Source organism: Opisthorchis viverrini, assembly GCF_000715545.1.
Source record: "Opisthorchis viverrini unplaced genomic scaffold opera_v5_265, whole genome shotgun sequence".
NCBI classification, from domain to species: Eukaryota; Metazoa; Platyhelminthes; class Trematoda; order Opisthorchiida; family Opisthorchiidae; genus Opisthorchis; species Opisthorchis viverrini.
This window is the reverse complement of record NW_008751920.1, coordinates 525,767-541,703: the sequence shown is the minus strand read 5'-3', so window position 1 is coordinate 541,703 and position 15,937 is coordinate 525,767. Positions and strand designations below refer to the sequence as shown.

The 15,937-nt window shown below is 43.7% G+C and overlaps 1 protein-coding gene across 1 annotated transcript; it reads right to left on the bottom strand.

Moving 5' to 3' along the window:
* Nucleotides 1-4,916: 4,916 nt before the first annotated feature.
* T265_14789 (hypothetical protein) lies at nucleotides 4,917-15,330 on the bottom strand (the record flags this gene model as incomplete). The annotated part of the gene is made up of 7 exons (XM_009175254.1): nucleotides 4,917-5,189; nucleotides 11,434-11,534; nucleotides 11,575-11,619; nucleotides 11,670-11,845; nucleotides 11,882-11,974; nucleotides 12,009-12,163; nucleotides 15,109-15,330. Coding segments are annotated over 7 exons (1,065 nt in total), but the record flags the coding sequence as incomplete, so codon positions are not given.
* Nucleotides 15,331-15,937: the final 607 nt, after the last annotated feature.

Sequence of the window (15,937 nt, the reverse complement as noted above, 5' to 3'; positions counted from 1 at the left end):
TGCAAGTAAAAGCACTGGATTCAAGAAAAGAATAGCCTATAAATTGGTCTTATGAAAGTGATGCGTCTATCTTATTTGGTCAACTTTGGGTTTGAGCAAGAAGCCACAGAAATTGTCAGATTCAATCACTTGAGGGATGCTCTGCGAACCATTTTTGCAGGATTTAAATGGATGCTGGGTTAAGAAGCATCAGAGAATTCAATGTGTGCAAATCGACAACCTCAAAATGAGTTCTTTATGGTACTGAAATAAGATCTGTTGACAGAAAATGCAGTACCTTCACTATGTCCAGGACACTGAAACCGGTCAAACGATGGTAAATCTGAAGATTAGTGGTTACTTCGAAGGCACCTTCTTCAAAAGTACGTAACCATTCCTCTCCCCCTGATGTGTACTCTGAACGGGAGGATGCTCTGGATCGTTTTGTAAAGCTTGATTGAACCGAAAACTATTAACACTATCAGGTTCATTCAATCTGGTATGAGAACCCAAGAAGGTACCAGAAGAACCACCTCTATCGAGTACAATATTGACACGGGTGTGAAGGCAGATTGAATTGGGCTCCAAAATTGTTTAAAGATGATTGGTGTGAAAGCATTTCGTGAATCCAAAGACAGTGTATCAATCCAGCTCCGTCCAGATGGCTACCTCTTCAACTCATTACTCTACTTGGCCCGACCCACATACTGCTTGTTGTGGATGACTGTGTTTTATTGGCACACTTTGAGGCGGATTTTCAGCAAATAAGCACAACATTTGTTCACTGGCGTCTTGCTTTCGTTTAAACATGAGTAGTTCTAACACACCGGTGTTTTGTCAGCCTTCTCTGGAGTTACACAAAACAGACTGCGTGTAGTCAAATTAATGGTTTGGATGTAGCGCGTTGTGAAACGTTCCGCGATCTCATCCAATCCGTATCCACGGACTTGACATTCGATGCTGAGCTGCATGATTTGGTAGACAAGTATTGCTTCCCGTCACCCTTACAGATGCTTTTAGAGAAACCATATCCTGCGCGTGGACACAATAGTCGCAGCCTGCCAGACTGTTGTACTATCTTTGTCGCAAAAAATGAACAGAAAATACCGACAGTATACCAGTATTTTTGACAAACTAATACTCTGCCCCTCCCCAACAGGCCTCAGATTCAATGGTCATATCGAACGCTGAACACTAGGTTTCTGAAACGAGCCATACTCAGCGGAATCGAGTGAGTATTGTCGCACAACCAGCCATGCTGGATGGGCTGCGTAAAACAGTGGCAGGTCAGGTGAACAAGGGAGCAGGACCTCACGGATGACCTAAATTCTGCTGCCTTGACAGCTCTCCGATGCGTTTGAAACACAGTTGCATACTTTGCGAAAGTCCGGAGAACTGCCATGAGCACAAGTCTGAAAGAGCATCGAGGCACAACTCATTTCAATGCTAAAACGTAGGCGCATCATTCAAATCACTCATGGAGTGTCAAGCACAAGGAGAGCCACCGGGATTTGTGCAACTTGTGTGCCCACATGCTTAAACAGAATCGGACTCGCAGGTCACCTACGCGCCCACCATAAAATATCTCAATGACCTCGTGAATTGGCTAAATACGTTCCCCCCATCCCTATCCTAAGTCTGCCGAAGACAAGACAGATCTGACCGGCAATAAACACACGTGTAACTGTGCTGTCACGCCACTCTTTTTCCTGGGTTTAATTCAGCATCAGCGGCCTGCAAGTAGAGCCATGCAGATGATGTTGAAATGAAGGCTTTCTCGGTGGCATTTTATAAGCTGTTTGTGCTTTTTTTATCCACTGGGCGGTGAGTGCTCTTACAATAGGAAACTACTAAAAGTTCCTGACTAAAACTACTTCAAGATTTCGAAAAAATAATGAAAGTATATGCTATAACCAAAAGAGCATAGCTTCATGACATAACACTTCAGGAACATTATGATTCTAACAGTACTCCAATTGGTTAAATTCTTACTGGTTTCTTGGTGTCTGACAGAACGCTGTCATTTTTCTCGGGCTTGGAGACAACATTCTCATCAGTTTTTGTCGAACCATAACAGGATTTATTCGGATTTTCTTGCGACAGGGAAGACATTTCTCGAGGGACTTCATTAGGCCCTGGGTGTTTTAGGCTGTTGATGCTAAAAAGCAATGCAAAATTAGGCGGAGTATGGCTTGTACGGAGGTTGTATTGTAAATCGCGGAAGCACATACATATCTAATGAAATTCAGAGCAGGACTAATGACGGACTTACATGAGTGACCAACGTCTCCTGATCCCTTCTGACCGAGATGCTAGGTCTGATGAGATTAGATATTACCGACTTCCCATTTCCACTGATTCCCTAACCTTTTTTGCTTCCACCAGGTTAGGACCCACTTAACTCAATGATTCACAGTGGTTTTCTATAGAGGAAAATGCCAGTAACTCAGGTAGCGTAGATGGTCGTTGGCTTGTTCGCTGAGCGGGGCAATTTGATTGCAAACGTTTCATCACCAATCGAGGTGACATCATCAGTGCGTTATTGGGGAGCTTGGTGGTGCGTAGCGGTGGGTTAGTGGTTGTGCCGAGCTCAGCGAACAAGCCAGCGACCATTCACACTGTTGTTGGAGCAAACGATGCTCTACTACGCTTTTGGGCACACTGTTAACTGACTGCTGACCTCCGTGTTGAAGTGCTTCACTCAAGTTGTTTCGAACCATAAAAACGTAGGATACTAGTGGATGATCTTTAGGCAGGGAGTTTGCATAAGAGCTTCGTTACCAGAGTAAAACAAAATTCCAAGTGCAATAGAGTGGTTTTGGAGGGATTCGTTCACGTTCTGAAAAGTGTGCACCAAAAAGCGTGGAAGAATGTCTTCTTGAAGGAAACTACTCACAAGTTTGCTGAAAATTTTCACAGGCGTTATTAACGACATCCACGAACTTTGGTCAAAGTATATCTATTCAGAGTACCATGAAATGCCTCCACAAAGGTGTCATCGTTTTATTATACCTGAAGGATTACTTTTTGATAAGTAAGCCCTTTTCAACATTTGCAGCTCTCCTTCGTAAGGAGGTCGGAGTGCCGAACGCTCCAATATCCACTGATACAAGTTACCTACTTGTACCAATAGAATGGGATTCTTAAGACCAAACTGTGTTGCTGGTTTATTTTTGTATCATGCTGTGTAAGTTGAAACAGTTCCAAATACTGGTCAGTTAGAGCATGTATATCAATTCAAGTAAATTTCATTTGATCTAATTTTTCTGTAAAAAAAATTCGGGGGCGTAATTACCAACCTCATCGTGTTATTGAGCGAACTACAGAGGTTTAATCGTCACGATTACTTAGATGACTTCCTCCTTCTGTTTAATGAAGCCTAACACCTGAACAAGAACATACTCTCTGTAACGCAGACATTTTGTAGCCATTTGACGTCAAACCAACCCATAGTTTTATTAGTAAGCATAGAATATGTAACCTGTCTATGTTTCTGTTTAAAGCCAGCCATTTGAAACCTAAAATACCGGGAAATTGTGCTTGGCTGAAGTAACAAGGTTGTTGGTAGTTGCCCTGAAACAGAATTGTTGAGCATATCCACTGTGCCATCGAGGTTTTTGTTAAACCGATCGCCAGTCTGCCGAATCGTTTATCGATCCACGCATCAAAAGTTACTGAACTCAAAATATTAGATAATAGTTGTTCTCAGGTAAATGCAGAATTAAGCTTTCAGTGATTCATTACGGTTAACCTAATTGAAAAGAAGTAGGTAGGGATTCAAACCAGTAGGGATCCCCACAGGATTATAGGGCTTTTGATACTAGCAGCAGTTTCGCATGGTTCGTCGAGTTCGATTCCCCTGTAGGGATTTATCGCGAGTTACTTCTTTGTGAAATTTATAGTCGTTAGTGAAATCTGGACGAACAAGCTTACTCATCCAAATGAAGAAGTGCCGGTGTTCAAAATGCACTGCAAAAAACGATATATCCACCCATCTAGTGCAGGTACCGCCAAAAGATCTGAGGACCAGTCAGTATCTTTTGCCGAACCAGGCACAATCAGCTCAGTCAGGTTACCACTTTTTGGTTCCGAAAATACCTCAGTGCGAATATGATGTTAAATTTTTCAGCGCACCGAGTTTAGGCGAGAAATCCTAAGGGCATATGACCTTTAAGGGTTTGAAGCAGGCTACCCGACGGCAGACACAGGCGCACATGCAGACATAATATAGACAAATAAGCGGGCGGTCAGACAGGCAGGCGGTCAGACAGTCAGGTCTTAGTTAGATAGGTCTGCCACATAGAAAGATGGACAGACAATCTGAGTGATAGAAACGACACAGACGGAACGAGAGATAGACAGGTAGACAGATGAATAGGAAGATAGTGAGACAGGCCATGCATAGCACGTAGATTGACAAACTCCCGTCAAACGGAGCAGACCGCGCAATGCTTATCTCAAGTAAAATTTGACTATGGATTTCACCTGTAATTTGCCACAGATTTGCCTGATGAACTAACAGTTGATATCTAGCAGCACTAACAGGGAGACTTCAATATGAATTCCGCAATAGACTTCGGTATCGTCCACCTACCCGAAGGTCTTTACTGTAAATTACCATAAAACAGAGGAAAGTTAGGTAGGTCTCCAAATGAAAAGATCGAAATTGAATGATTGACAAAAAGACACCCATTGTGATGGGCTGAATAAACCAGTCACCCGCATATCGAACGGGTCTTCTGCAGGTGAAATTCAAAGGCATAAGGGTACTGAGTAGCCCAGTGGACAAGTAGCCTGTCTGGTAGATGGGTGGTCAGTTGTTCGAGTCCCGTTCAATCCCATCTGTGTGCTTACCGGCTTACTTAGAATTCCTTTCAAGAGTTATAAAACTCTCTTCTACTTTCTAAGCTGTCGATAAACAAAGACTAAATTTACCTAGACTCAGGGGACTGCCGGAATATGGTGGAACCCACGAATGCTGAAGAAGCAAGGACCGATCGAATTGGCTCCTTTTCTTCTACGTCATCACTTGGCTTTTGTTCCTCAGACAGTGGGAAGTCCGCTGGTCTGGGTCTGATCAACTTCCAAGCCGGAACTGGTTTTGGTTCAGGGGGTAGCTTCAGTGGGATGGTTCGCACTGCGGTGAGACAAACGGGATACGAATCCGTATACGCAACTCCCAGCTGCCCAAGGGATTCCTCACAATAATTCTGTATCGAAATCGGAAGGAATTATTATACATTATTATGATAAAAATCGCATGGTGGGATAAACAAATGATTCCGAACGAACAACTTAATAACTTCATCACCTTACTTTTTTAGTGCATATTGAGGCCCAGCGTGTCTACTGCTTGTGAAAGCACACATTTGGAAAATGAGCAATTATAATAAATAATCGTTTAACTGCATCACCTTCTCGGGGCCCAGCTGCTATGCCACCCAGCAGAAACAAGAGGGCCGGGATGCTGTCGGGTTGCTCAAGCTCAGTGTTGTGTCGTGGGTGGCCGTCTATTGCTTACGCTCACACTGAGCCCGCCAGACTACGCGATAAGAAGGCAGATAGCCCTGGACATGGGTGTATTGTCAGGACAAAACATACACAGTTTCTTCGTAACTATATAGGATGACAAAATGGCCAAATATAGTCGTTCACTTGTTCGTTCTGTACAGCCAATGGCGGCGTTCCGGTCGTGAACACTTTCAGCTCCACTCCACTGGTCTTATGTTGCTAAGCCGTGTTTGGTGAGCTCCGCCAACGCACCTGCTTTCCGAATGTACCATACAGATGGTGACCTTGGGGATGCGTTACTCTCTGCACATGTACTTTTTCCATGTCTGGGCGCGTCCTGACACTCAGACAGAAGTCGAGATTCAGAGGTCGGTTCGAACCACGGACCATCCGATCTGTAAATTCGCACTCTAACCATCTCGCCCTCCGGACAATAGATACCAGGTAGTCCAGGTATTCGAGCAATTGGCTGTCGGAAAAGACCAAGCCGCATGTATACTGCGCGACTGACTACAGATGATATGCAAAATACGATCTGTCTCTTCTAGACTGGGGTCTAGCCTTTGGCGGCCTGATTAAGCCTTTATTTACTGGACGAAGTTGTACAGCGAACTGGATAATCCGAGCTTTATTTATGCTACGAATGGTTGTGAATTGTGGTAAACTTTTCGATTCAGTTTCGAAAACATCCACACTGCTACTGAACAGCTACCAGTCAGTCAATCTGTTGCTGTTGCTTCTTCGAATAAGTGACCTTCCGACTCAAGGTCAGTGACCAATCCATTGTGATAAAGCATACCTCTACAGCGATCAGTGAATGGATCCGCAGGAAACGTTTTCAACCGAAAGAGTTATTGAATTTAACTTGACGTCATGACCATTCCCCCCTATGTACTTTTAATCTCCGTTTGTTTTGTTCATCTCTACCCGTCGTTCACCTTGTGTATTAGCACGTGTGTCTGTGTGCGAACGTGCACAGCTTACCCATGCGCGCTCATGTCCCGTTAGCAGAGTCTGCCCTGACTTGTTCGCTCATGTAATTGCACCGCCAATGAGAATCACGAGACTGTCGTCGGAAGGGTCGACCCACACTACTGAGCCAACGTTCCGCTCGACGTTGGCACTGCACTGTGAGGGTTAGCGGCGGACTTGTGCTAATGTTGACGCTGCAAACATGGACGATTGAGGTCTGGTGTAGAAATTGGCATACCCTTGTGTAATTAGTAACGTGGACTTTTGAACCTACCTTTTGCTATTCTGGATTGTCGAATCTGCGCGTCACCCAAAATTTCAAGTTCACGGTATACTAGAGCAGTGATACTGTAGCTGATCGGGTGAAGACCGATTTCTTCTTTGGAACTCATTTTTAGCGGTCTTCACATTCATCTGACCGGATCAACCAAACATGGTCACCACAGAGAGTGGGTCGCTGTGGAGGGTTCCACCAGAAGCAGTGCGTCACCAATTAATTCATGATTTAAGCTATCACTCTCAAGTTCCGACACTGAATCGTTTGCTTCCGTTTCGGATTTACGATGACGCTACAACGCGTACAGTAGTTTGACACGTAGGTGAAAAATAATACGTTTTAATAGTGAGTGTGTTTTACTATCGCATGTCTTTCCCTGTGATATGCGACTCTCAACTCCTGTGTCCAAACAGCAAGAACAAGCCATTTATCAGCGCGTCACACCAGAGCTGAACATCGCGTGAACACCACAGACGGACATCGACGACAACGGTGAATCACGAGCGGAGCCAATCGGTGCGCTGGTTTAGCCTGCGGCCACTTGGGCCCACTGTGTGGGCGGCAGCGACGCGTGTGGAACGGAAAGTACGAACACAACTAAGCATGATTTAGCGAAATTCACTTATTTGTAAACAAATTCGGTCTTGCGAGAGACTCACCTGGAACCCAGCTAAATCCTTCGTTTATGGTGTTTCTAAGTAATTGACGGAAACTTGGGGACTGTGCCTACTTGATGAGCCTCGAGAAGGGCGAAACTGGTCATGGGCTGTCGAGGAATTTTCAGGAACCTTATGAGCAGTGTATTGCGTCTGTGCTTTACTTATTTGTAGGTGGTTGCTCGTACCCTGTCCTGGTGCAATCATTCTGGCGGGTCCACACCAAAGAGGGGGGAAAGCACTGAACTTGAGTTTCGCTCTTATTCTAGCCCATCAGCACTCCGTATCGTTGGTTCGAACTTGTTACCACTAACCCACTAGCGCATGTTGGACAAATCTGAACTTCTGAGCAGTCATACATGTTCACGGTTGAGTGATGTTATTGGTCGGCCCGATGGCTCGAACGATGGTCCAGTAACTGTCCTGGTTGTCGATCGATTGACCCGCCTATCAGGACTTCCCAATCAGGTAGGGTCACATACGCCGGAAACCTGCTAGACAGTTTTTGGGTTAGTTGTAGGTGGTTTCGGCATCACATCACTCTCGTTTGGGCAGTCGTCCTTCTGGCCTGACGCAGTCATTCTTGTGAGTCAGTCAAACTAAAGGCACAACATTGATAACCTACGGTCTGATTTATTTCTGGCATCAACTGTGGTGATTTTGTGCTTAACTTCACCTACTGTTTCACTTATTTGAAAGCGAATTACCTGCATCATGAATTGGATTATACCATTTGCCGTTATTCCTTGGGAAATAAGTCACCTATTTTCATATTGGTCCCATATTTTTCATTCTACCTTTACATTGTGGACTGACAGATGTCTAAGACCATGAATTCTTCTCTGGCGGATGAGTGGAAAAGAAAAATGTCAACCTATTATTCACGCCTTTGTCTTTCAGAGGAGAATATATGCAGGGAAAACTCCACACAGAATGTACTTCGTACTCTGAGTTCTCAGCTTATTCACTTGTCACAGAAGGCCTATGCCAGCCAGGAAATCAAATCAGGTCCATATTCAGTGAGGGACCACTACCTGAGCGCTGCGTCCCAAGGACATAAGACTAACTTCCACAGTTTTGAATTACTGCCATCTTCTGCAGCGAGTAACAAATTTACAGCAACTTCTTTTGCGAAAATAGGTATGCAGGGTGTTGATATTTTAGATACATGCACGTTTGATGATCCCGAGTAGCAAAAGGAAATTTTGGTTCAAGAGTTTACGGTTCCACTTTTAAAATTAAACAACAAACCCAAGATGTGCATTTTCGAGGCGTCAGCGCGAGTCAGTCAGTGCAGCGTCAAGATCCGCAAACCAGACAACAGCGAGGGGTAGGTAGCGGCTGTCCCTTCCGAGATCCGTCTCCTGATTCTGATTGGCGATGTGATCACGTCAACACAAGTCACAGCAGTTAGGACACGAACACGACGGATGAGTAAGTAGGTCATCCATGCACATATGCTTTTAGACTACCAGTGTCGGACTGGGCGGCCTTTGCAGCAAGGCGGGTACGGATGTGCAAAGCAGACGGGGTCAAAAGTACGTGAACGGATTGAGAGGTTATTGTGATGTCAAGTTAGATTCAACACAGGGCACCAGGTCAAGTATCGCTTCGGGTAGAACCATGTCGGACTATCATCTGTGTGCATCCGTCAATTCTGAGTGGTACAATGGAACACCACAATTTGCCAAATAGTGAAAACTGTTGACCGCTTTACGGGAATTAGTCAGTTGCAATGGACGATATTTAGGCTCTCAAGAGCAATCCTTTTGAAAGAACATGTGACACAGGACCATAAACCGATTTGTGGTACTTTTTTCCATCAAACTGCAACAAATGACGTAGAATGGTAGATATTTGCCAGGAAATGTGCATATTCGTCCACACATATCTCTAACAAAATATTGTCATGCTGTCAAAAGTGGGCTGCCTTGGTCGGCATATTTCAATGTTATTTCTCACGGACGGGTAAGATAAAACTGGTTTGTAATACTGTACGAATTAGTTACCAAGCATTTAAGTAATATTACCCTGCTCCTCTGGGGAGGTCACCTCTAACAGGGAACACATTTCAAATGTGGCTATCCTAATTTTATCCATGCAGGCAAAGTTTCAAAGTACTGACAAATGGTGACTTCTTCTGTAAAGTCATGTGACGATGATTTCAGTTGCTTGCGTTTGCCTTCCTTCCCATAATACGAGACAACTAACGGAATACACTCATCTGCAAACAAATTTGGCTTTGCGAGAGACTCACATGGAACTCGGCTGAATCTCTCTTTTGTGCTGTTTCTGAGCTGTACCGGACAGCCTCAAGCTTCGGTTGGTACGATAGTCGAGAAGGGGGAAACCGGTGGTGGGTTGAAGAAGCATTTTCAGCAACCTTGTGAGTATTGTATTACGTCTGAGACAAACTTTATAGGCTGTCACGTTGCCGGCATGCTCCACTGTTACATACTGTGAGTGTGGTTGTGTGGAATGGCATGTTTCTGTCAGCAAGAAACAAACGACAGAGGGCGGATAATTTTATCTAGCTTATCGGCGAGAACTGAACGACCAAGTATTTAGGAGAGCTTCTGTTTCCATACTGATGTACGTGGTGTTTGTTATATACTGTTAGATTGAAGCTGGAGTGGAGCTTTTGAGACGAATCCGAAATCCTGCTGTGTGCGACTATACAACGTTTTTCAGTCCGTCCCATCTTGTGCAGGGGACAATAATTCACATTACTGTGCAGCAGTTTATTAGATACATCAGAATCCATTTTCTGACATCATTCATCAATCTTTTGGCAGTCTTCAAGCCATTCAGATCACGTGCTTCAATCCATTCATCAGCAGTGACCTGCATTTTGAAACCTAGCTGAACGGTGATAATCCTCTGATCAGACAGTAATCTGTTATTAGCGAACTGGATATCGATTAGTTGAAAGCGACTTAGTCAATTAAAAGACAAATTAATCACCGATAATTGCTAGTGAAATTATTCGCAACCTGCTGAATATGTGGGTCAATTTAAATGCAAACGGGCATCCATTCGTTCGGACAGCTTGTATTGCTTGGTAAATTTCATAATCAAGAACGCTAACTTGTTTGAGGAGAATCTACTTGCTCACTGCTATGGACCTTCCTTAAGAGTGACTCCGTTGCATGGGAACATCATATGGCTCCTCACCGAGACAGTGGTCTGGTAACGACGATGCTTTTGCTTGAACAGCACTCATCACAGCGCCATTGTCATATCGCCTTAGCCATACCATTTCGAAGCTGTCGGTTCGTAGTGGGACAACTGCATGACATTGTGTGAGAATTGTATGTAATCCATATTGTATAATGTGTAGCTGTTTGCTGTTGGTGTTCCGTAAAATACGAAGGTGGTGGGATTCACCAAATACCTCTGAGTCTCTCCCATTGCATACTCCCGTCTCTTCTAAAGTGATCACTTGTAGTAGGCCTTATGAAGCTACTGTTCAGGTGATTATCAGTAATTTTCCACAATCCTGGTGGCAATGCTTATAGAACGTTTGTTTAAATTTACTCAGCCACACTGTCCTCCCCTAAAATTGAACAATGGCCGTATTTTCTTTTCAAATACGACTCGGGTAGGAGGAAGAAATGGCTTATAGCAGAACGTACCGAGATGATCCTACTGAGATGACTGTTCTGACTAGGAGGCTCAGAAATCACTGCGTGGAGGCTTGAGTTTAAATTACCAAGGCCATTCATGTACTGTTTCGACCATGCAGAATAACTTATGCCTGGCAGTTTAAGCCGTCGCTTTCTTTTACGTTCTCCAATAAAGAACGTCAAATGTTTTGGGGAACAACAGATATATCAGAAATTTTTACAGAAGAATATTGTGGAAGCAGCAAGCGATGCCATTCTGATGGTTCAAGCTAGTAATACGGTTGTCTTCTCTAAAGTACGAACCCCTCCCCCCATTTTTGTGTAGTTGGATGATTTTGGTTCCCACCAGCGTGGTGCCCGAACACAAATTTAGTGGATTTAACACCATCTGATTGACGATAAATCAACTTACAAGGGACTGGGGCCGAGTTTCGAGCACTGGACTCTTCAGGGAAGCGAAAATTACCCGCTCCGGTCGGATATATGCCTCATTTTCTGTGGGTGTTGTCCTGGCTACAAATGAATCAAAACTAACAAAATTCGATATACTCACCACTGCCCTGTAGCTCCCTTCCCGACTCATGCTTCTTTTCCACAACTATGTTGGTAGATTGGTTATGTGTTCCTGAAGAAGGCAGCAGTACTTACGTCTTTTCTCCTTCACTTGAGCCGCAGGCTTAACACCTTTTTCCAGATCCTTTTTTGAGTTCTCCTCAACCATATCTTCATCTCTGCGTACATCCGTCACAGTTCTATCTTCTGGCCGTTTCCATTCAATAAGATACGATTTTAGACTGTTCCAGGAAGAATCTGAATCTTGTTTTCTGTGAACAATCGCTTCAGATGAATGCATGACATACCGGATGTAAATGGTTTGTCTTAGCCAACCGGTCAGGGCATGAACCGCACTAAAATCTCCGAATTCTTTTCGAAAAGAATCACCGGTACAAAAGCTAGAAAAAACTAACGCTGCAATTCGGGCCTTACCTTAGCGATGCGATTTTGAGTAGGGCTTTGGTGAGCAGCATTGGCCACAGTTCGTGTGGTAGACGACTTTGAGGCAGCAGCATCTTTTTGTCTCCATCAAAAGGGACAACATCATCAACAGTTATTTTTCTCCAACAACCCTGAAAACGTGTAGGCTGACTGACACAGCATGAGGAATCTCACCATCCAGTACAACTTGACGATATATTTGCCATACGAATTGTACTGTGGAGCACTTGGTTCTCTTCCGACCTTGTTCAAGGCATATATGTGCTCCCAAGGACGCCATTTATGGAACACCCGTTCGTCGAAACCCTGTTTGGTTTGGGTTGTGTCTGTCCTTGCTTGGTAATGAAGCCAAAGGTTTTGTATGTCACAAATAATCCACTTAAGTGTCTGTGAATGAGGGCAAAGTGGAACGTTTGATAAAACCAGTCCGGGTGAAATTGTAGAACCTGTTCGGAAATATCGAAACGCTGATAAAGTTCAGTATATAACTCCAGTTTATCAGACGTCTACACAATAGTTGTGAAAGTCTAAATTTTGGATTAGTGCTTGTTGTCCAGTCGATGAATGGTTACAAACTTCTGGACAAATATCTAAGAGAAAAGCGGGAAAAATTTAAGAAATGGGAAAGAAAATAAATGAAATGTTTTACATGTAAGCAAAGAGAGCACTCGTTTTGGGCAGTATCCCTTTGCAACTTTAATTATTGTCTTGGGCAATAACTGGTTGATTTTATAGTTGTTTGTGAAAATGCTTGGGACACATCCTTATTAAGAGGTCCAGAGCAATCTCACAATGGAGGAACCTCTCAATTGGTTGTAGAACCAGGCCTTGAGCCATGCATGACATCGTCAGATGTAACGTGAGAAAAATCGTCAAGTGAACAAATCCGTATCTTTTGTTCCCGTCGTTTCAAAAGTCGTGATACGGTACAGATGTCGAACGTCCCTAGCGGGCATATGGATCGATAAATAGCCCAAGCAAATGGGTCACTGTGTACCAATGACAGAGACCTCTTGTCAGTCTCCTGGGATTGGCTGAGCAGCGTACGCACTGTGTTCAGTAAGTACGCTTGTCCCAAGGACTTTCCAATCTCAATGAATCTTGTCCACTATCACACAGAATACTATAACGGCTGACTCGTGATATCCTTGGTAACTACTCACATTGAATTTCCAGAATAGTGGCAGTAGGAACATTCGATACCGTCTGTGTTGCCAGTACGCCGTCCCCTCCAGAAGAGGAGTCCAAAGTGGAAGCAGCTGGTCAATACTTTTCGAGACATGTAAACTTTCTGTTGAAACCAATATCCTGCATGAATAGAATCCTCACCGAACAGAGGCAACCGTTCAGTATTCTTACAGTAAAACAGAATCACCTATCACCGAACGCGGCTGAAAGTTCGATTGAAGGTTAAACGACAAGAATCACTGAGCCGCTTACTACCGTTCCCTTTCACACCGACGAGATCTGTTTGCTTTGACATGACTTAATTTGATGGAACATTCGGAATTGGCTACATCAATGGCAGAGTTCTTTTGTAATATGATACAACGCTTTGTCGAAACCTGCATAACGAGAACAAAGGTTGAGAGCCCCCCGAGTTGGGTTCACACATTCATGCAACTTACAGTATTTGTGGAAAATTCACACACAAAAGAGTAGATAACTATGGGGGATAGCGTACTGGAACCTTGTCCTTGAGACTGCAGCTTAGCAACCGGTTGTCACAGAAATCTATTTTCAGCTGACTGCTCTGAATCCTCTCCTCAGACAGGTGGTTTTAGAAACTACATCTTGGTAAATGAAAATCGTCCGCGACTTTATCCTTTATCCGTCTCTGTCCAAGGATAGGAGTACGGGCAGCTCATTTCCACCCAAGGTTTTCCAGATAGCGGTTCACCCGCCAACAGCCTATTTGACAGTTCGGACCAAGCAATCTGACTACTCACGAGTAGTCGAACTGATTAGATTCGGGGCTGATAAATGTATCCTGTTTATCAACTCAGAACAGTAAAATTTCCAGGATATTTCATTCACACTTTTTTGTACTGAATTTGTGGCCGCTTTTCGTGACTTGCGCGGTTTGCTGAGTAGATGCGACGCCCTAGTAAGCCATTTCAAGGGACATTCACTCCAACTTATTCAGGTCATCCGACGTTGCTCAAATTTATTGTATCCTATCCTTACTTCATTTCATCAGCACCAACCCATTACGATTCATTGGTTTCTCAATGCTCCTGTTACCCCGGACAGCCTGACAGTCGAACATTGATTGAGGCTCTCGCAGACGCAATGCTTTGCGTAAAAGAATTTATTCTATACTCCGCTGAAGAGAAAGACTCAAGTTCTATATTACTGTGTTCATATTCAGGCACAGTGGTGATGAACAAGTTTGTATTTATGGTTGGATTACCTCCGAATCAGTCCCGAATAGTTGCAACTCATTGTCCCTTATCAACTGAGTCAACGCAGGGACCTCTGAGCCCACACGCCATGTTAAAAGGGGCCTTAAGTTAACCAAAAGCTTTTCAAATGCAAATTAGCGTGTACAAAAACCCCAAAGTCCTCGGGGAATTTTGGGAAGAACGGGTACTGTTGTTGGCACAGTGCTGACGATTGTTTGACGCGATGTGGCATACAGCAGATTTCCTAAATTTGTTGCACTGCTGAGGGGTACTTTGACTTGAAAATGCTCGTTGTGTAGATCAATGTGATATTGGAACAAACGAATTTTCCTTGCAAGTAAAACCGAACAATGGCTCTGGACAAGCCATCAGTTTATTTCCAATCTACAAAGCCACCACATCCATAGTTAAACGACATTGCTGGGTTCACTAGAAACAGCAGGATTTAGCGGTTGTTGGTTACCAGTGAAATGTGGATTTCGGATAATTTTTCTCGGTAGTGTTCTGCTCAAGTGTAAGAATTACGATGTACACATTACTGTCAACTGCTATGCTATGCGAAATCTACTTTGCACACTCCAAACGAAGGGTAATTGTTTTCTCTACACATAGTCCTATTGGATGCCACAATTTATCAGCAGGGAAATTGGAGTGTGGACAGAATGATTCCAGCCGTATGAACCTACCTCATTTCGGAAGAGATGTTGATTGTTGTAGAATAAATCAACCACGTTCACAGAGTTCGAGTCAAATACAACCGGTACCTGAATTCCTGTGTAAACGTCTTTCTGCGCGTGAAGAATATTTACCTTTGAATTGATAAATTGGTTCGGTCTTTTGGTAAACGCAGGCTTCAGTGATGGTGGGAGCACAAAACTTCCTTCAGGATCAACGAAGTAGACAGGCGACTGTTAGTTTCAGAGTGTACATTTAACTGGTCGTGTGCTTACTTGAATCGATCGTGATTTATCCCTGGTCTTTGCTGTGGATGTAATATCCTATGGATTGTGGATGCATTGTTCGGTTTATTCTCGGACGACTTACCCACTTCTCAGTGTTTATATCCTGATCAGACCATTCAGGCCAGATTGGAATAGGCTGGTTTTCGGTGGGTAAGACACTTGGGTGACTGAAAACGAATCAAAGGCAAAGGCATACAGTCTGTCAGTTTCATTAATAACCATGTATGTTGTTGATTTGGGCTGTTTAACAAACGATGTAGGAGACTAAGAGGACCCTACCGTATTTTTGGACGAACAAGTGTTTGCTGGCAGTGTTAGTGAAGTACAAATTCTTGCGACCGTTTAATGATTTCCGAGCAATCGCATTTACAAAAAAACTTCGAGTATAGTTGTGTTCAACGCATTCTGTTAGGCCCTAAGGTAGTTTCGAATCAACCTTTGGTATGAGTGCTAACCAATCGAGACCAGATGAAAAGTGTGTTTTAGGTTAGAATGGTCTTGTGGATTGTCAGTGTCAGTAAAAAACAAGTTCCTTTTCACAAAGAAAGCCACT